Below are 20,793 nucleotides of genomic sequence, written 5' to 3'. Positions count from 1 at the left end.
AATGCATTCATTTTGACAGCCCTAATAAAAACACTTTATCACCAACCCAGCGCCAGAATCTAAATCAATGGCAGACGGACCAAATCTTCAAAGATCAACTAGACAAGGTTGCAGCCTATCGCCAACTCCAACCATTAGCCCAAGCAGTCCGACAGAATGAAGGAATTAGAGGAGTGACTATAAATGGTGTGGAACCCAAGATAGGACTTTTTGCCGATGACATCATGGTCTAAGTGGGGCGGCTGTAGCTCAGCGGGTAGAGCAGGTCGACTAGTGATCAAAAGGTTCAAACTAGTTCAAATCCCGGCTCCGGGCAAGGCTGGCCTGCATGTCGCAGTGTCTTTGAGCAAGATACCAAACCCCACATTGCTCATCAGTGAGGGCCCTGCGATGAGCCAGGGGCGAGGCCAGGGAGCACCCTGCCCTCGCCCTGAGACAAGGCTGGGATTGGCTCCAGCAGCAACACCCCGCAACCCCGTGGAAAGGGATAAGCGGTTCAGACAATGACATGACATGACATCATGGTCTACCTCAGTCAGCTGGATGACTCTCTCCCTACACTGATGAGACTATTTGAATCATATGGACATCTCTCAGGAAACAAGATTAACATATCAAAAACACAGGTTCTAACATTACATTATATCCCCTCAAGGTTGATACAAGAATCATTTAATTTCAATTGGAAGCAAAAAACAATCGGGTCTGCATTACTAAAAGTTTAGCTAAATTATATAAGGCAAATTATAACAAGATATCCAAATTCCAATTTCCAATCCAATTTTACCATTAGATTTCAGTTCACAAATTGAGGCAGTTAGAATCAATATATTGCCAAGGCTCTTATACTTGTTCCAATCTTTACCTATAGAGGTCCCCCCAACTCAATTTACAAGTTGGAATAGAGTAATATCAAGATTTATTTGAGGAGGGAAAGCCCCAGAGTAAGGTACCTAGAGACAAGGGAGGTATGAGTCTCCCAAAACAAAAGGAATATTACCATGCAGCCCAATTTAGATCAATAGTGTGCTGGTGTAGGCTGGACTACGTGGCTAAGTGGAAAGACATGGAAAAAGAATTTGGTGGGTGCCCAATTCAGAGCATCATCAGAGATAAAGAAATCTACAAAAAAAAAAAAAAAAACAACGGTAAGAAATCGACCCAATTACTTCATTCACTCTGGAAGTGTGGTTCAGAGTCGTCCAAAAATACAAGATAATGGATGTAAGTCAATTAAAATGGCTGGCATTTGATAGTAATTTCAAACCAAACAACTATGATAGGGGATTCAAAACACTGGTAACCAAGTGAATAACAGCATGGTGCACTTTAGAGAAGAAAGGGGAGCTGGTGAGTTTTCAAAATATGATGGATAAATATGATCTGGGGAAACACGATTTCTACAGATATTTACAACTGAGGGACTATTACAAAATCAGAAGGGACCCCTCTATGGAAGTGTGGGGTGTAACTCAACTTCTAATCAAATCATATGCAGGAACTTCATTTATAATAATATCAGCATTATACCAAGCATTAACGGTAAAAAAAAAAATTCAACCAATTATATAAAAGAAAAATGGGAACTCGGAACTCAGGATAGACGTCACGGATCAAGAATGGCAAGAGATGTTGAAAACACATCAAACATCCACGAACTCACAGTCATGGAGGGAATTCTCGTGGAAAAACCTGATACAATTCAGCGACAAATGAAAATGCAGCGAATTAGAGGCAGGCCATGCTAATATCTTTTGGAAATGTAATAAAATTGTAAGATTTTGGGAAGCAATGCACGGTGTCCTGCAAAAGATACTGGGAGATAAGATCCCCATGAACTGTAAGACTCTGTACATGTGTAACCTGGATGAAGGACACATACATATTGGAGATAGATATTTGGTAAAGATACCATTGAGAATTGTAATTAGTTATATACATAATGGAGAAGATGACATTTCGTATGAGACTACAAGAGGTACAGGGTGAAAAAAACTGGAAAAAATGGACTATATACAAGGACTCAAACAGTGATTGACAGAAGGATCTGGGAAATGAGGACTGAAATATTCAAGAATGTGACCCCATTTACTGTTTTGTTTTGTTTTGTTTTGTTTTGTTTTTTGGGGGAATATTCTCAGTGTTGTTCTCTCAATGTTTGTTAAACGAAAACAATCATTAAAAACTGAAGTGAAAATAAAAGGCAGTCACACATTATCCAAAAACAAAGGTGGGAGAGTGTCAATGTGACTTTTGTGACAGAGTCTTAGTCAATGGGAAAAAAATCAAAAGAAGCTGGCTGATGTAATCAAATAGGAATAATAGCTTGCACTGCTTCTGCTGCTAAAAAAAAGATTCTCCCAAAGAATACTTAATAAGGACGATAGGATTGGAAAAATGCAAGTCACTTCATGAGGATAGCCAGGAGCACAATACCCACATGGCAACGTGGAAGGAGTTGGAGTTCGTTTTGTAAAGCGGCTGACAATAGATAAGCAAGAGATGGCACTTGCTGAGGCTGAGGGATAATATGTTTGCACAATGCCTTATTTATATTGTATTTTTATTAAGGCTGGGCAACGATTAAAAGTTTCAATCGCGATTAATCACATGATTTCCCTGATTAATCATGATTAATCGCATTTCTATACACAAAATCCAATTATGAATTCAAATGCATAGCACACTTTTATTTTAAATGTTCTGCCATATGAAAAAGTGCCATAACATTTATTATGCAAACACTTTTAACAACAGCCTTTTTTATACAGTAGCATTTAAATAAAATATTTGTTGTAAATCCCAACTTAAAATGTTATCAAAGCAAATACAAAATTAAAGCTCATTGCCTCTGCTAGGCATTGATATTATCCTGTTCATTATGAAAAAATATTTTTTTTTAAAAAATGCCCACAAAATCCTGAGCCACAATGTTAACATTAAAACAGGCAATTTCTGAGGTAACGACAGAAACTTTTTTTTTTTTTTTTTAATCAGGGAGCAGCATAACCAGTCTATGTTCAGAACCAAATGTCCCTGTGAGGTGAGGTTCAAAGAAGTTCACTGCTGGGATTTACTGTGCAACATCAGTCAAGTGTTCCGTGCACGTTTCAGCAGCATGTCTCTCCTCTGTTTCCATTACAGTAACAGCCAATTTCCACTGAGCATGTGAATGTAGCACCCACTTTTCATCAATATAATGCATTGTAACTCCGAGGTAATTATGGTTAAAGTTACAGTCCTCTCCTTTTCATACAACTCGTGTATTCTTCATGTTATGGTGTGTCTTGAGAGCATCTCATACCTGCCATCATTTGTCGTGATTCTCATAATGTTACTCAGACCGATGTCCTCCGAAAGGTTAGTCGGCCTGCAGTTTGTAGCTATCCACTTCGCTATTATACAGTATAAGTGGCCAGGTCATAAATGACCGGACACAGTTTAATAATTATTTGTGGGTCTTTTATTCCCTGACTGCAACTTATAAAAGAAACAGCATTAACACTGTAATTTTGAGGATATGAGGAAATCTCTCGATAAGCAAGGAATCTCTGTCTGTCTGTCTGTCTGTCTGTCTGTGTATGTGTGCCTCAAATATCTCTGCAGATCAGGATCAGACTGATCTGAAAGTTTCAACATGGCTGCTGCGTGGTTCAAGGGTGTGCAACGTCACATTTGTTTGGACTACAATGATACCGTTAATAAAGTATTTCATAAATGCTTTACGAATTCCGCTAGCATTGTCAACCATAGCCACCATAGTCACATGCGCACCAGAGCCAATCACTGCACACCATAGCCACGTGCACGCCAGAGCCAATCACTGCAGAGCTCACTTCCACGACATACCTTAAGGAACAAGCAGATTTATGCCTGCAGCGGCACGAGTTGGTTCGGGATTTTGCCAGCGGTTCGGTCCTGTTCTGCGCATCTAAACTGACTGTTGTGGATTAATAAGACTAAACGAGTGTGGACCGTGTCTGTTCCAGTCTGAGGAGGTCCGGATATGTGAGGACAACAAAGTGGAATCGTAATCTGTGGATGTTTGAGTGTAGCTAGCTGCTAGCCCACTCCCACATGGCCCACCTCCCAAGTCGACGGACACACCGGCAAGTCCACTGCCAGACTTAGGGTAAATAATGTCCGCAACGCTTTTTCGTGAACATTGCCGTCACGTTTGCTTTGTGTCTGGTGTAGGAAGAAATGGTAAAAACGGGCTTTTGTCACGAAAGTGTCCGCAAGCAGCAAGTTTGGTTGCTGAAGAACAGGGGAACTTGTGTGAGGGACGCTGGCGGTGATACAGACAGCAACAGAGATGGCAAGTTTTGAGAGTTGAGAGATTTGTGACATATAGTGTGTTTGGAGTGTATAGTTAGTATGTTATATAGTGTTTAGTGTAGTGTGTTTAGTGTGTAGTGTAGTCGTTTTTTTTGTGTTGTGAGTCAAAACAAGGAGGAGACTGCTGAATGTGGAACAGGCAGGAATGAGCTGATGAGTCCTGAGCCTGAGGCGTTGCCTGCATTTAAATGTAAATAGTTAAAAACAACTTTGTAAATTCCAAAAACTTATGCACATGAACAACAATTTATATTTGCATTATAACTAATGCAATTGGTTTATTAAACATATTTGCGGTTTTCACAGTAAAAAATCTGATTTTATGTTATTTTGTGATTTTAGGTCCATAGTGTTAATATAGAATGTCAAAATGAAAAAATAGCTGTACATATGTGAGATTGTGCTGAAAATAATGACACCAAACAAGGCAAGGTAAATAGTTTGTGAGGTGAAATATAATGGTATAATCAAAAGTAGTCAAAAACAGCCGATTATATCCCTGATGTCCCACCTTAAAACACAACCTCATTTGGCCATCCATGAAAAAGCAACTTAACCTCCCACTTTTCTATAGGAGTACATGCTTCCTACGGGCAATGCACTAGTCAGTATAAAACAAACAAAGTACTCTCCCTCACTGCATGTCACACTGATGGTAAACCTCGATTAAACACTTATCTCTATTTCCTGGACATGTATACTAGTAACAGGTCACTCTAGACCTGACTAGACAACTCTTTAAACAAACTAGACAACAGTAGTGGCTCTTTCTGCGCAAATAAAATACAAACAGAAACACAAATGAATACATTTTCTCAGCCACATAACTCATAGTCACATTATGGCATATTCTTTAGTTCACAGAAAACATACTGTAAAATACATTAAGTAAACATTCTTGTATGAGCTTAAAATACATTTTGCAAATAGACTTAAACTCACTCTCACTCCAGTGTGCAGCTCGCACGCTCAGTCACGCACCTTGACCGCAATGCACTCTACCTCCCCTATAAATTCATCAAGCACATAAGAATGGGCACAGTTTATGCGCAGTAACTGTATGTCCAAATCCAAACAACATACAGTGATGATATTAATAGGGATATTTATCACGCACAACATCAAAATACACACCTCAGTAATCTGTTTCTCAGTCCTGCTACTGCTACTTCCGTGTCACTAACTCTGCCTGGGAACGAAGGCGACAAGATGGAGGAGGGAGCAGACGTGCTGTAAACTGCTCCTAATGGCAAAACCTTTAAAATGTAAATACGGACTCAAAACTCACAAAACTCGTCTCTGTTCGAAAAATACTAAAGTCAAGTTATAACCACTCAACTTCCAGTAAGCAATTCCGGACATTTGACAACACAAAAGACTACATGGCTAAATCTAATATCAACGCTAAAGCTCACGCTCTCCTACAACACAACTACTGTGGTTCCATCAAACATCGCCTTCTAAGCCGCCGGCTCTGCAGAAAAAAAACAAACAAAAAGGAGAGGAGAGCACGTTTGCAGGAGCCCGTGCTGAAGATGCTTCAAACGCTGCCATCCTTGCTGCAATTGGGACACTTCAAAACATGATGGAGGACTTCAAAAAAGAACAAAAACAAAACACACTCACCATGGCCTGCATTGCAAAAGCAGTAGAATTTAACTCGGCTGAAATCAAAAAATGCAAAGAAAAAACAAAGAGTTGGGAATGAGAGCTGCAGAGTTGGAGAGATACAAAAGAAGATGGAATTTAAGATTAATGGCCTGAATGAAGAAAAAGAAGAAAACACACATCAGATCATCAAGGACATCATCGGAAAGATTGTGCCACACTGGAAGGAGAACATGGACTTCATCACAGACTCTGTGCATCGTCTAGGACCATATAATGCCAACCGTCCTCGCCAGATCATCATGCAGTTTAGTGGAAGACACTTAAGAGATGAACTCTGGTGTACTACCAAACATCACTCAGTCTGCAAGGAGCTCATCATCCGCTTCGCAGAAGATCTCACAAAAGAAGACAGAGAGGCCTGAAAAGCTGTATGGACAAAGACTGAACAAGCGAGGAAGGCAGGTCTTAAGACTATGATCCGAGGCCCCCATGCCTTCCATCAATGGACAGAGTCACACCATGATCAAAGTAACATGGGATTTCTAATTCTACAAGCAAGTTAGTTTTAATAAACAAATTGACATGCTTAAGGCTTTGCTACCATAATAGGTTAGTATCCTTAAATATCACCATATTCTTGTTTCTAAAACACTTCAGTTAATTCATCTCAATTTTTGTTTGTTTTGAGTCATATGTTCCAGTTAAAAATGATATTTCTCTGATGTCTGTTAATGCAAGGGGTCTAAGAGACATGAACAAAAGAAAAGGCTTTTCTTTTGTTTTGTAAAGGGAATTATTATTATTATTATTATTATTATTATTATTATTATTATTATTATTATTATTATTATTATTATTTACTTTTTTATTTTATTTATTTATTTATTTTTTACAAGAAACGCAAGATAGAAGATATCACTTTCTGGTCTAAACAATGGGGAGACTAAGTTTATTTCAAGATCAGCAGGGGTCGCCATCCTACTAAAAAAATTTAAGGGTCAGGTTATCTCTCATATGGCAGATGTTAATGGTCACTGGCTAATGCTCATACTAACCCTTGATGATTTCAAATTCATCTTAATCATAATATTATGGGTACAACAGGAGCACTGAAAATAAAAACCTATTAGAACAAATTGGCTTACAATTAGATAATATGAAATCAACATACTCAACTGATAACGTTATAATAGGTGGTGATAAATTTCCCACTAGATTGTCTGCAAGTCATCCAAACAACACTTAAATAAACTTCTGCAATGACCAAAGCTTAACAGATGCTTGGAGACATTTAAATTATCATGGTTCAACTCCAATTATAAATCCAGAATTGACCACTGGTTAATTGCAACCCACTTGCTATGCTATGATATCAGCTCTGATATATCAGCTGCTCCACTTACTGATCATAGTGTTATCTATTTATGTGTGAAACCTAAAAACAGTAGAACTTGTTCTAACAAATATTGGAAATTCAACTCGCCTGATTAAAAATAATGATTACTGTCAAAAGATTAAATCACTAATTACTGAAATCGTAAACTTGGAAGAACTAATAACAACAACAAAAAAAAGGGAATTTCTTATATATAAAATACACCAATTTACCATCTCATTCAGTAAAAATCGAAATCACAGAACCAAAATTAATCTCCTCAGAAATCCTCAAATTCTATAAACAGCTTTACAGCTCTAAATTCTCAAATGAAGACTGCCATACATTCTTAAAGGATATAGAAAAATATATTCCTAAAGTTGAAGATAACTTCAAACAAATATGTGATAGTCAAACAACAATTACTGACCTGGATAGAGTAATTGGCCACCTATCTCGTAACAAGGCACTGGGCTTGGACAAAATCACAGGAGACTTTTATTTACATTTCTGGGAACATATTAAAAAACTGCTACATCATGTATTCCTGGATTTGACACGTGTATACTTCCACCCACAATGAGACATGGGATTATCATCTCAATTCTAAAATTCCACAAGGTTGTCCCATTTGACCATTATTTATTCATATTAGTTACAGAAATGTTAGCAATTGTAATGAAATAAAAATGTAAATGTCTTAGGTACCGATATTGTCATCAGCCAACTTGTGGATGACACAACACTATTTGTACAAGACAGACACCAAATCCCAATAACAATCAAAAAAATTAAAAAAATTCTCCAAAGCTTCAGGGTTAACTTTGAACGTAAACAAATTTGAATTAATTAACATAGCAAATCATTTTGGTACTGTGTTCCAAATTACCTATTCAATAAGATTGGAGGTTTAAAATGTCTTCATATGGCAGACTTCAACATCAATAAATTACCTATGTCATTGTCAGAGTTTCATAAACAAATTCTATTATATTGGAAAATGCTATATGTGCATAACTTTTCACCCCACACTACTACGCTTTAGAATAATAGATGTTTTATTCCGAAATAATTAATTATGTTATCAGGATTGGTATGAGAGGAATATATGGTCTCCAGTTGATTTAATGGATGCCAATGGTAATCTCTTAGATTATCAACAATTTTGCACTAAACATAAATTCAACCCTTCCAAATCAGACATTATCAAATTACAAAAAGCACTTCTTCATGGATTTATATTCCTAAAATATATATATATATATATGTTGGCCCACCAACCTATAATACCACAACTGGGCCCATTGTCAACCCTGGACAGACAAAAAATTTCAAAATCATTTCATAAGAAACTGCCTCACTGAAACATTGTTCCCCGGTAGACAACACAAAAATAATATCCTACATAAATTTGATAATAAATCAAGTGATAAACTAAGAACAATATACCTAACATTTCCTATACCCCCCAAAATGAAAGAAACACATTTATCCTTCTAAAGAATTACTTAGACTACACTTTAATATCGGTTTGTGCATAAGTTTTTGAAATTTACAATGCAGACAATGCCTCAGGCTCAGAGCTCCTCAGCTCATTCCTGCCTGTTACACATTCAGCATACACATTCTCTCTTCTCCTTGTTTTGACTCACAACACAAAAAAACGACTACACTACACACTAAACACACAACACTAAACACTATATAACATACTAACTATACACTCCAAACACACTATATGTCACAAATCTCTCAACTCTCAATACTCGCCATCTCTGTCGCTTTCTGTATCACCGCCAGCATCCCTCACACAGCTTCCTCACTACCCCAGTTCCTCAGCAACCAAACTTGCTGCTTGCAGACACTTTCATGACAAAAGCCCGTTTTTACCATTTCTTCCTGCACCGCACACAAAGCAAACGTGACGGCAATGTTCACGCAGACGTTATTTACCCTAAGTCTGGTTTTGGACGTGCAGGTGCATTCGTCGACTCGGAAGGTGGGCCGTGGGGTTGGGCTAGCAGCTAGCCACACATGAACATCCACAGATTCCAATTCCACTTTGTTGTCCTTATGTATCTGGATCTCCTCAGACCTGAACAGACTCAGTCTGGACTCGTTTAGTGTCATTAATCCACAACAGTCAGTTTAGATGCACAGAACAGGACCGAAGCGCTGGCAAAATCCCAGTCCAGCTCGCGCGGCTGCAGGCATAAATCCGCTTGTTTCATAGGGTATGTTGTGGAAGTGAGCTCTGCAGTGATTGGCTCTGGTGCGTACGTGACTATGGTGGCTATGGTTGACAATGCTAGCGGAATTCATAAAGCATTTATGAAATAATTTATTAATGCTGCACACCCTTGAACCACGCAGCAACCATGTTTAAACTCTCAGATCAGTCTGATCCTGATCTGCAGAGATATTGGAGGTACACATACACACACAGACAGACAGAGATTCCTTGCTTTTATTGAGAGATCCCCTATAGCCTAGATCACTTCCTCTCATTCATCCCTATACTTACTACTCTCCAGCAATACATGTTGGACTGTTTCCGGTCGTGCACGTTGTGAACAAAGACCTGTTGGATGTTTCCCTATTTTACTGAGTGTGTGTTTGAGTCCTGTGTGTCCTATTCTGAATTGAGTTAAGATAATTTCTTCCCTCCAGTTCCTGCCCCGTATTTCATTTTTGACTTGTGGTTGTATACTGTAAAGATGTCTTCCTGTGGTCATACTATCCCAACTTTCCTGCCAGATTTTGTACATGTGTTTCTTGATAACAGATTTGATGTCTTCCCTGCTTAATGGTATTTCAATGTTTATTGTGTTTGATTTTATCGTTGTTTGGCCAATATATCTGCTTCTTCATTTCCTTTGACTCCTACGTGGGCAGGAACCCAGAGGAAAGAAATGTCCACACCTTTGTTGTGTAATCTGTATATTTGATTTGATATTTCCAGTAAAAGATCTTGCCTGCATGAATTCCCTGATTGAATGCTTGTAAGTGTTGAGATACTATCTGTTGCTATTGTCACTTTGTATTGACTACTATCCTCCACCCACTGCAAATGCTAATATTATCCCCATCATTTCAACTGTATACAATGAGAGATGATCCGATGTCCTTTTATTGATGCCTATATTAAATTTTGGGATGAAAACTGCTGTTCGCATATGTCCTGTTTCTGGGTCTTTTGATCCATCTGTGAAGATGAATAATTAATCAGGGTATTGTTGATTTATATAGTTTAATACTATTGTCCATGTCAGTTTGTATGTCAGTATGTTTTTGGTTGTTTCCCATGATTGCGTATTAGTTGCTGGAGTGTAGAACTTGTTTCTACCTTTAGTTTTTATTTGGTGAGATATTTTTGACTTAAAAGAAATACAATCTTGAATACATACATGCAGTTTCTGTGCGAGTGTATGAAAATTGATTGTGAAATTGACTGTGATGCATGGCCCCAGCTAAGGTCTTGCCTAGGGCACCAAATTACTCAGGGCCGGCACTGCCCTGCTGCCACCTGACAACAGATACAGAGGTACTTGCTGTTGTACTACCAGGCTACGCAGTAGCTACACTCCTCAGGCTGAACTCATGATGTCTATTTCATTTGAAGAAGGCACAATGCACATAAATTAACATGAGCACCAGAGTCTATCATGTAAATGTCCCAGATTTAGTCATACAGGCTATTTTTTGTCTGCTGTCCCTGGCAGGTTAATGGTATAAGAAAACATAGCACATACACACACGAACAATTTATCATGTAGCACATAAGCTCAGTAAATCACAGAAGCATCTGAACACAGACAAAATCACTAAGCAGACAAAGCAAAGCATTCTGCAATCACTTTGAATTTGATCTTGAACTTAAACTCTTAAACTTTTGTTTTGAATGTGAATTGTAAATCTATTGTTATTCTCACTAACAATTCTGTAAATCTCCTACCATACCATCTGGGTCTGGATCTCTACTTGCAGACTTTGAAAAAAACATTCACACAGTTTTCTAAAAATTAATTTAAGTTAAGTTTGTTAACCGAGGAGAGATATTGACTGTTGAAGCTGATAGCTCTTCTACAGCTGGCCTCTTGTTTTTATCATGTAGATATATGACTGTGCCATCAATGTACATCTGACAGGCACCAGTAGGTAGACCGACTTCAGGTAAGACACTAATATACAAACTAAATATCAGAGGACGCAAGCTGAACCTTGAGATACACCCGCATGATTGTCAGAATTGTTTGCAGTTTTATGACACAACACATTGCTTTCTGTCTGTTAGGAATGATTTTATCTATTTAACGATCAGGTCAAAAATATTACTTTTTATGTAAAACCTCATGATTAAACAAATCAAAAGCTTTCAGGGAATCAAGAAAAATAGCCCCTACAAGTCTGCACTCCACTATATAAAATAGATGTAGTACAATGGACTTATACCCATGTGTTTTAAGAAATGACAATAAATGTACCTTCTTACTCTAGCCGTGTAACTTACCTTGTGAAAGTGAAGATAAAAGTAGTGTGGACATTTGGTAAAATTTGGTTCTGGGGAGAAACTTGAAGTTGTTCTGGAATTATTTAAAATATACTAAGTAAATTAATTTGTAAGAAATAAATTATAATGGAACATTTTAGCAGACAAATCAAATGGCTTTTGATGTATTTCTTTGGGCATGTCAGGAAAAATTATCATTCATTTATTAAACTGATACTATTTTGGGGATCTTTTCTACATTTGATTTTATTTGGCAGTCATTTGTTATTCCTCCATCATATTGTCATATATTCCTTTTGTATTCTGTACATGAATACTCAAACTGGTCTTATGCAAGTGGCTGAAACTCCTTTAATAACTCAAAAGTAGAACAAAACATCAAAATAATTCTCCATCGTATCCCGCTGTTTCACTGACTCACTGACACACGATGGCGCTGTCCGCCGCTGGCTCGTTTCTCGGCCGCCATCTTTACTGCAGAAGAAGTAAAACGCATAGCTAGCAGCTAGGCTAGCTGACGTGCTCAGAGCAGACCCTGCCGAAATGGATTCTCTGAGCTGATGCGGGACAGAGGACACTAGCAGCTATGGACCAAACGTTCGTCCAGTGGAAGAGGCAGTGTCTCAGCAGGCTGGACCTTAGTAAGAAGGCCAGTGTGGATGAACACATTGAACATGTCGTATCTCTGCTCAACAGCTGTGAGCAGTACTTCACCACCAGCTCCTGCTCGGGTCGGATCATCCTCATCGACGGGGTGAGAGAGGTTTTACTTGGGCCGGACCTGTTCCCTGGTCTCACACGGTCATAACCAGCTGATGTTCTGTCTCAAACCTTTATTTACAGCTTGTCTCACTGCTGTGACATCTACTTTTTCCAAGAGATGGAACGTCACCACAACACAATTTTGTCTATATTGGTTTTCTTGAATCCTTGCTGTCTTGTCTCCTGTCCACTAACGTTAGGCTCCAGAGAGAAGTGATGTCCAGAAACAAAACTGTGTTTGGCTTTTTGTCTCGCACAAGAAATGCGAACGGGATGATGTGGTGAGAAATGGTGGACTTGTGCACTAGCTATATTTAATCTAACAATGTAGATGTAATATGAGGAAGAGTTCACTGTGTGTCCCCCAGGTGTGTGCTGTGGCCCGGTCCAGTGGCGAGGCAGTGTTAAAGTTTGAGCCTTTTGTGCTCCATGCTCAGTGTCGACGTCTGGATGATGCCCAGCTGCTGGTGAGGTCAAAGTTCATCTGTGTGTGTGTGTGTGCAGGGACCTGCATTTGATTATAAAGGGGCAGGGGCAAGATAGAAAAGGACAGTATGTACGTGTGCAGCGCACCATTTTTTTTAGGCCATAATAACACTATGTAGCTAATGTAAAATTAATAAACAAAGTACTTAAAGAAAGCTAACTACTTAGCTGTGTATCCTGTGTAGCTGTCAGTAGCCCTTTTTAGATAGAAAATGTGGCACATTTGCTCCAAGTTAAGGGTGGCAATGTGTGTCTGTGCCTGTCTTTCTAAAACGGAGGCATAATATTCCTCCTTTTCCAAAAGCCGCCTCTGGGGTTGGCGTAAACATGTGACAAGAGGTGAAGCAGGAACTTGGGCTGTGAACAGTGACAACGAATTTGTCTTCAAAAGAAGAGCTTTACATAGCACCCCACTGGAGTTTAGAACTGGGTTCTTAGCGGGGTGGGGGTGGCTTTTAATTTGAATGTAGCGACCGTTCCTAGCTTGCCGCTGCAACAGCAAACTGACGCAACCAAACAGCTGCAGAGGCTGAGGAGACGCTAGCATCTCCTGGATCCCAGCGGCTGTCCAGTTGCTCATCTTCATGTCCGTAGATGAAGTGATAGATTGACTGCTGTGATTAGCTGTTTCTTGGTTTTAAAACTCCCCGGCAGTGGGTCGCACAACAGTGCAGGTCACCGACATCTCCACATATCTTAGGCTGGGGCCGGCACATAGACGCCTCAGATTTAGATAGCAGACAAGGTGGAAATAAGAGTACCCTCCGAAGTGGCAAATTGGCTGACCAAAACAGACCCCAATTTGCTGCCCTCTGTCTAAAACCGTGGACCCAGCGCCAAAAGGACGGGCAAATTGGCGGTTTGCTGCCCTGTCTAAAAATGGCTAGAGATATGCAATTGCCAATACTTCTGTGTCAACAAATTATTGTCAACATGAGTTTATCCACATTATCATAATACTGAGGTTTGGAAGACATGCAATTCAGCTGCAGTTCTTAAAAATCAAGAAAACACTGGTTTATTATTAGGCTATTTATTGGAGGGCAAGTGGGCAAACTTGAAATACAGGCTACACATCTAAAAATGTGACAAAACCAAGAAGTTACTACTGTGAGTGCTACTGTGAATGTTAATAGGAATTGAGAGACACAGTAAACTCAATAGTTGGAAGAAGTTGGAAGATGTGTGACAAGATAAACAGCTGACACAGATAGCTGTCAGATTATTAGATTATTCTTAACTCTCATTTACAAGCAGTTAGCTCAGAGTTCTCTTTTAGGCAGCGGCTTCTCTCTCGGAGTTCGTTTCACCATTATTCGCGGAAAGCTAAACCTTCTTCTTCCGCGCTCGGAACAACTTTTGGACCCTCCTCCTCCACACATTAGCCACTTACACTGCCATTCCCTGCCCCTCTAGCACACATTGGCCTGCCACCTGTTATTCCAGAGTCCAGATTCTTTGATTCGCACCTTCCACTACCAGTGTTTAAAAAAAAAAAAGAACAGAAAAAAAACACACACACCAGTATATTCACTGTGCGACTAAATGTAAAATTTTGCACTGTCGCAAATTTTGGTCGCAAAATGCAACCATTAGATCGCAGTCTGGAGCCCTTCATTTGTACTTCATTACTATACTGTCGACTCCAAGCTGAGAGGAGGTGAAGACAGGTCGGTTTAACCCAACCTTCAACAAGCTTCATTATTAGAAGGCAGCTCACTGATAATTCCTTAACTTGTGTTCAGCTGTCAGCCATATTAGAACACAAATTCACTGTCTCCTCGGTTCTAAATGTTTTTTTTATAAGGTCTAAACAAAAAATTTTGTTTGGTTCCGGTTTCCGACCGACCCTGTCAATTTATGTGCGACCCAAATTATTTTATGAGCTTGATACGGTTATGAGACAGTTCAACACCCACACTTTTTCTGCAGTTTTGCACAAATGGCTGACCTCAGTCACTCAGTTTCTCTGGCCAATCTATGTCTGCTCTTGCTGCGGCTGCCTCCTCTCCCCCTCCCTCTCCTGTTGCTGCTTCAAACATGACACTGGCTTTGGGTCTGTCCGGCTGATGATTGGCTGTTCTTCAGCTCGTGTTGATGAGGCGGGAACTAGCTAGGTTCATAGACACCGGCATGGCATGTGAGCAGAGCGGAGCGCGGCGCGAGTGTGGAGCGGAGCGTGCGAAATATAGTTGGAGCGCAGATTGGGTTTTAATCCAAAGGCCAGAGCGAAGGTTCCGTTTCGCTCCAGTTCCCTTTCCAATACCGCTGGCAGTACAAGGCCATCCACTGGCTCAAACAGAAAGAACACAGAAAGAGGGCAAGATGACAGCCCAAAACAATCTACTGTTCTTTACAAATTGAAAAGGGTTTCAATCTACAGGCTCTCTCCAGCAACAAAGCCGCTGCACGTCAGTTAAGGCCACATCGGGCAGTGTGTCCCAGGCTAATTTGGTGGAAAACGTCAGGAATTGCTCCCTCTTTTAAATCTGAGCGAGCGTGGAGCGATTTCACTGGAGCTGAATGAAATTTTAGGTGAGCGGAGAGCGCTCTTTGAGCGGAGCTGTCTGGTATAACTTTGAGCGGTGGAGTGAAGGAGCGAACACCCATGTAAGCGGGGAGTGGAAATTCTTGCCGCTCAGCTCCGCTCACATGCTCTGGACACCGACACAGATCCACATAGACGAAGACGCGTCACTGAGTGGGTTGGCCCGCGGCTACAATACGTCGCTTGCAGCCCTGCAGCGTGAAGTGATAAGAGTCAATGGAGTGAAGTTTATAAAGCTCCTTCTACAAAGTGCTATAAGTTAGTGTCTCATTTACACATTCACACTCGTACGGATATATTCAGGAAACAGACAGGAAACAAAAATAACGTCTGTAACATTCTCTGAAGATTATAAACGTTAGCTACTCCTCATAGGTTCAGGATACAGGTCGGCACCAAACCAGTTATCATATTTTTATGTGTTTACAGCTGCCAATGTATGTAACACTGTTGCTGTGATGATACATGACAGTTAAATATTGAATCTGTGTATGATAACTAAATCCTGACATGTAACTGTGTTTTTTGATAATTTAAGTACTAATAATAACAGTCATTACAAAAAATGTACAATGTCTGCAGATCAAGATAAGAAGCTGCAACTGGCAGTGAGCAGCTCATTAGCAGTGAAGTGATAAACTCCATGACAGAACATTATAAAATATGATAATGTATACAACAACATTTAATGGCAAAATAAACGTAAATTTGCAGTAGGCTTCTATCATAAATATGCACCATATATAGTTTTATTATTATTATTATTATTATTATTATTATTATTATTATTATTATTAGTATTAATATTCTTCTGAATTATCTTGACTTTGAATGGGAACAGCTGTTACACTGCAATTTCTCATCGTGGATCAATAAAGTGTTTCTGATTCATATATTATACAGTCAGTTGTCCATATTTAGAATTAAATTAAATGAACCAAGACAGATGTCACATTTACATGTTAGGGTGTGATTATTATAGACACAGACACAATATTCAAGTGTTTTTTTTTAAAAAACACCACCATCACATCCATCCCCCATACTTTTGAAAAGCTTGCTACACCCCTGATGAGATCTATCCTGGCTCTTAGCGCTTCGGAATTGCTACAATGCTAACCTATGGGGACAATCGTTTTAACCACTTTTTGAGAATCATTCCAAGACCTATCGGACATGAGTTGGTTCCGAAACAAGACACCACAGTACATGTTTAACTCAAATAGTGTGGAAAAGTCGTATAAAGTTTATACAGTACTTCTGCAGGCAGCCACTCACCTCTGTTTATTTCTGGAGAATCCTTTAGGCTAAGGTGGAGCGGCTGAGATCCCACTATAGCCACAGAAGCAAACATTTTTTTTTTCTTGTTGCTTTGTTTTGTTTACAAAAAGCAACAATCGAGCAGTACAGATGTAATGTTGATATTATCTCCATGTGTAGATGTCATGTCCATATTTATGACTATGTAACAACATAGCAGTGGTTGCTTGCATAACAGCTAGCAGCTTTTTACATATCACTCGCTGCCATTAGAAAAATAGAATAAAAAAATGAAATAAAATAAATTCCCTACCTACCCATGACCTCAACTGACCACCAACAGGAACCAAACTTTTTTTTTCCTTTTTTTTAGGCCTAAGAGCTATATGACAGAGAAATGACAAATAATAAGCTTATACCAACATACAAGTGACCAACAACATCTTAATGCTGTATTAAAAGGGCTCTATGTAACTTTTGTAGCAATTTACATGCATTGATCAATTTTGTATTGGCTATTTATGAGTGGATTGTAATGATAATCTCCCTCTGTTGTCTATAAGAGCGCGTGGACCATATGAAGTTGTTTAATGCTGCAGGGCTGTTGATGTCTTTCTGAAGGAGTCGGGTGGGATTTTTCACAACTGTCCAAAGCAGGGGTTGTTGGAAAAAATAGATTCATATCAGTATCTAGATTCTCGTCTCCTACGGTTCAGAATCTATTTACAAATGTCAAAAGTCTGTCATGGCTCTGCCTTTGTTAGACTCACACACCTGGATATGTAAAGATCAACACATCGTTGGTTTCATGTCCTGACAGCCGTCTTCTTTAAAAGATGGGAGTAATTTACAACAACAATTTGACTTTATACTGGTGGCTTTTTACAGGTTCGGGTTGAGTGAGTTGTAATTGTATTCGGCAAAAATAAAGATTCCAGAGTTCAACAGAAAACACAGCATTCAGTGATTCAACGATAAACATCACAATATGTTACAAAGATCAGTTTCTCAAATCTGTCCAGAGTGAGCCCTCTTCACAAACAGATCATTAGAGGATCTATGAATAAGATAAAACAACATCTGGGACACTCTCAAGTAACCTCGTTGTTGATTTTGGTCAGCTTTATTTGTTTCAAAGCAGGAACTGCACTTGAATGTGTGGCTTAGGGTGAAACGTGGACTAAACACTTAGCTGCAGTTTGTTAAATAAGTAGTTGTGGATGCTTGTGTTTCCACCTTAATATGGGACCATTTTTTATCATAAAACTATCATATAATTCATTAAGTAAACAGACCTCTCTGTCATTAATTATTTCGTCTGTCATCTAGCACTCAGTGGCCATCAACTCAGGCTTCAGGAACTCTGGTCTCACTGTCAGCAAAACAGGGAAAATCATTACGGTAGGCATTGTGACATTTCCACTGTTCTGGACAAAACATCCAGTAAATCTAACTTTGCCTTGCTTCATGTTTTGCTCAGATAGACTGTATGAAAGGTTTAAATGTATCCCTACTGTATTTTGCCCCTTCAGGCCGTCCGTAACACCCACGGCTTGGAGGTTCCTCTGAGCCATGAAGGAAAGCTCCTGGTTGAACATGAATACATCAGTTTCCTAACTCAGATAGCCAATCAGAAGATGGAGGAGAACCATAGACGGATCCACAGGTCAGTTTGCTAATTGGCTCTTTGCCATTCAGTCATTGGTAGAAGTCACTGTGGCTGTGAGCCTCTACACAGTCTCCCTAATTATTAGGAGTGCCACAATTCTCTAGATCCTCAGTTCCATTTTGATTTTCAATTTTAAGGTCACAATTTGATTTGATTCTCGGATAGCAGGTGGCTGTGTCTTTTTTTATTTGGTGTAGTCTAGTATCATTGGTTTTATGCTATGATAACTCACTATTTTTTTAAATTCTTATTTTAAAAGATGGTCTATATGGTGTAGTGGGTGATATAATCTACATTATGTGTTTGCAATGTACCACACTAAGGCCTTACTGTCAGAATAAATAATTTATTAACAATATAAATGTAACAATTACTTGGTTCACCAGTCAACTGGAAACTTCCTGTAAACATAATAAGAGAAGTCATAGAGGGTACCTGCCATCTAGTCACTCTTTTTTCTAGCTGCAGAGTGTACATATAATATAGTTTGCTGTGATGGTCATGTAGCTCTGTGTTGCTATGGAGGGCTTGCAATCTGTCCTTAAGGTCACTAAATCTGCACTGCTTGGACCTCCAATAACTTTTCTTCACATTATCATACATGGAGGGCAACAGGGATGCAACCTGCTTGGCTGCTTCGTAACGTGGTTCCAGTACACTAATTAAATGCTAAAATCCAGGGCTTTGCCCCAATGAAAAAGGCTGCTTGTCTGATGCAATGATGTCTGTTGACTGCAGATATGTATGCTATGTATGCATAGCAGAGCTTACAAACTGTGGTTTTCTTGTCGACAACATGAACATTGTTGTTAACTCGCCGCACTACGACATGCTGTGAGTGGTTTTTTTTTGCCCCCCCTCTTGGCACGCCTGCCGGATGTGATACTGGGGGCATGGCTAAATCCTCAATTCCACCTTTGATTTCGATGGCCGAGATCATGACATCATTTCAATCAGTATCTGACTCACAATTGAGATTGGACACTCCTACTGATTATATCAATGACAGTTCAATGCAAACATGCAAATGTTAACCCAGTTGCTGGGAGATTTTATTTGTATTGTTTTGGTCATCTCCAGGTTCTACCAAAATCTCCAGACAGCCCTGTCTACAGAGAAACTCAAAAAACTACAAATCCCAGATCCTCCCAGCTCACAAGAACTACAAGATTCCCCTTGCAGACCAGAGACAGAAAATGGGGAAGCAGATGAAAAGGAGGATAAGATAAAAACAAGTGTGTATAAAAGGAGGCGCAAGAGACAACACCACCATCAGACTGACTGTTGCCATGGTGATGGGTCCAGCAATGGGCCAGAGCCGGAGGACTGTCTGGATCTGTTCACATGAAGAAGAGGCTCCTTTTATCACTGACTGGATGATAGTGTCACTCTGTTGTAGATGAGTTGGTGCTGATAGGTAGCGATTGTTTCTATATGAGAGAACCGGAGGCTGTTTCATAAAGATGATCAGTCTGCACCACTGACCCACTCTGTGGCAGCTTTACGTCAACAGAACAGTTTAAAATGACTCAATTAATGCTTAATATGAACCTAAATATTGAATTTAAAATAGAATGACAATAATAAAAATCTTTTTAATAAACCAGGTGCATCTCTTTGAAATAATCATGAGAGAAACATGAAAAAAGAGAGAACACATTGTCTTGCAGAGGTGAGTGGAACAGAGCACACTGTTAAACACACCTGAAACAATTCAAGACATAATAGAAGGATGCATATATTTGTATGTCACCTTGTGAACAGTGAAAGTTGTGGATATGGCTGTAATATTAAAGTGATATTCCGGTGTAAGTTTAATCCATGCTCTAACACACCATGACCCCCCTCCCCCCAAGAGATCAAGTTTGCTGACCACTAGCTTACGCAGTTTTAGCAACCTCAGAAAAAGACCACATGGCGATAATAATGCAACGCAGTATATGCCTCCAACAAGAATCCACCATCATAAAGCCACAAATAATGCTCAGAACAGCACCAAACCTAAGTAACAGTACAAATAGGGTCCTAACACACAGATCGAGGCATCAAACCTCCACTAGCTTAACTGAATCGCTATTGTAAAGTGAACACAACTCACCACTCTCCTGCCGCAGCTTCCTGTTGTGGGGAAGTCCCTGTGAATCGATTACCCAGTGCGGTTAGAAATGCTCAATTTTGTTCTTTTCCCTGTCTGCTCTCGATAATAACTGTTATAAACTGATAGGTAAGACACA

The 20,793-nt window shown here is 39.5% G+C and overlaps 1 protein-coding gene across 2 annotated transcripts; it reads left to right on the top strand.

The window, feature by feature from the left end:
- Window positions 1-12,310: 12,310 nt before the first annotated feature.
- On the top strand, window positions 12,311-20,371 carry tyw3 (tRNA-yW synthesizing protein 3 homolog (S. cerevisiae)). Of its 2 annotated transcripts, XM_037083520.1 has the most exons (6): window positions 12,312-12,588; window positions 12,797-12,877; window positions 12,965-13,063; window positions 18,220-18,291; window positions 18,423-18,556; window positions 19,640-20,371. In XM_037083520.1, the coding sequence occupies exons 1-6, from the start codon at window positions 12,421-12,423 to the stop codon at window positions 19,905-19,907; spliced, it is 822 nt and encodes a 273-aa protein (XP_036939415.1). In that variant the 5' UTR covers window positions 12,312-12,420; the 3' UTR covers window positions 19,908-20,371. The 2 variants fall into 2 exon arrangements, with proteins under 2 accessions (XP_036939416.1, XP_036939415.1); XM_037083521.1 differs by lacking the exon at window positions 12,797-12,877 and having other exon boundaries at window positions 12,311-12,588.
- Window positions 20,372-20,793: the final 422 nt, after the last annotated feature.

Source organism: Acanthopagrus latus, chromosome 21 (assembly GCF_904848185.1).
Source record: "Acanthopagrus latus isolate v.2019 chromosome 21, fAcaLat1.1, whole genome shotgun sequence".
In the NCBI taxonomy this organism is placed as follows: Eukaryota; Metazoa; Chordata; class Actinopteri; order Spariformes; family Sparidae; genus Acanthopagrus; species Acanthopagrus latus.
This window is presented reverse-complemented; position numbering and strand designations above follow the sequence as displayed.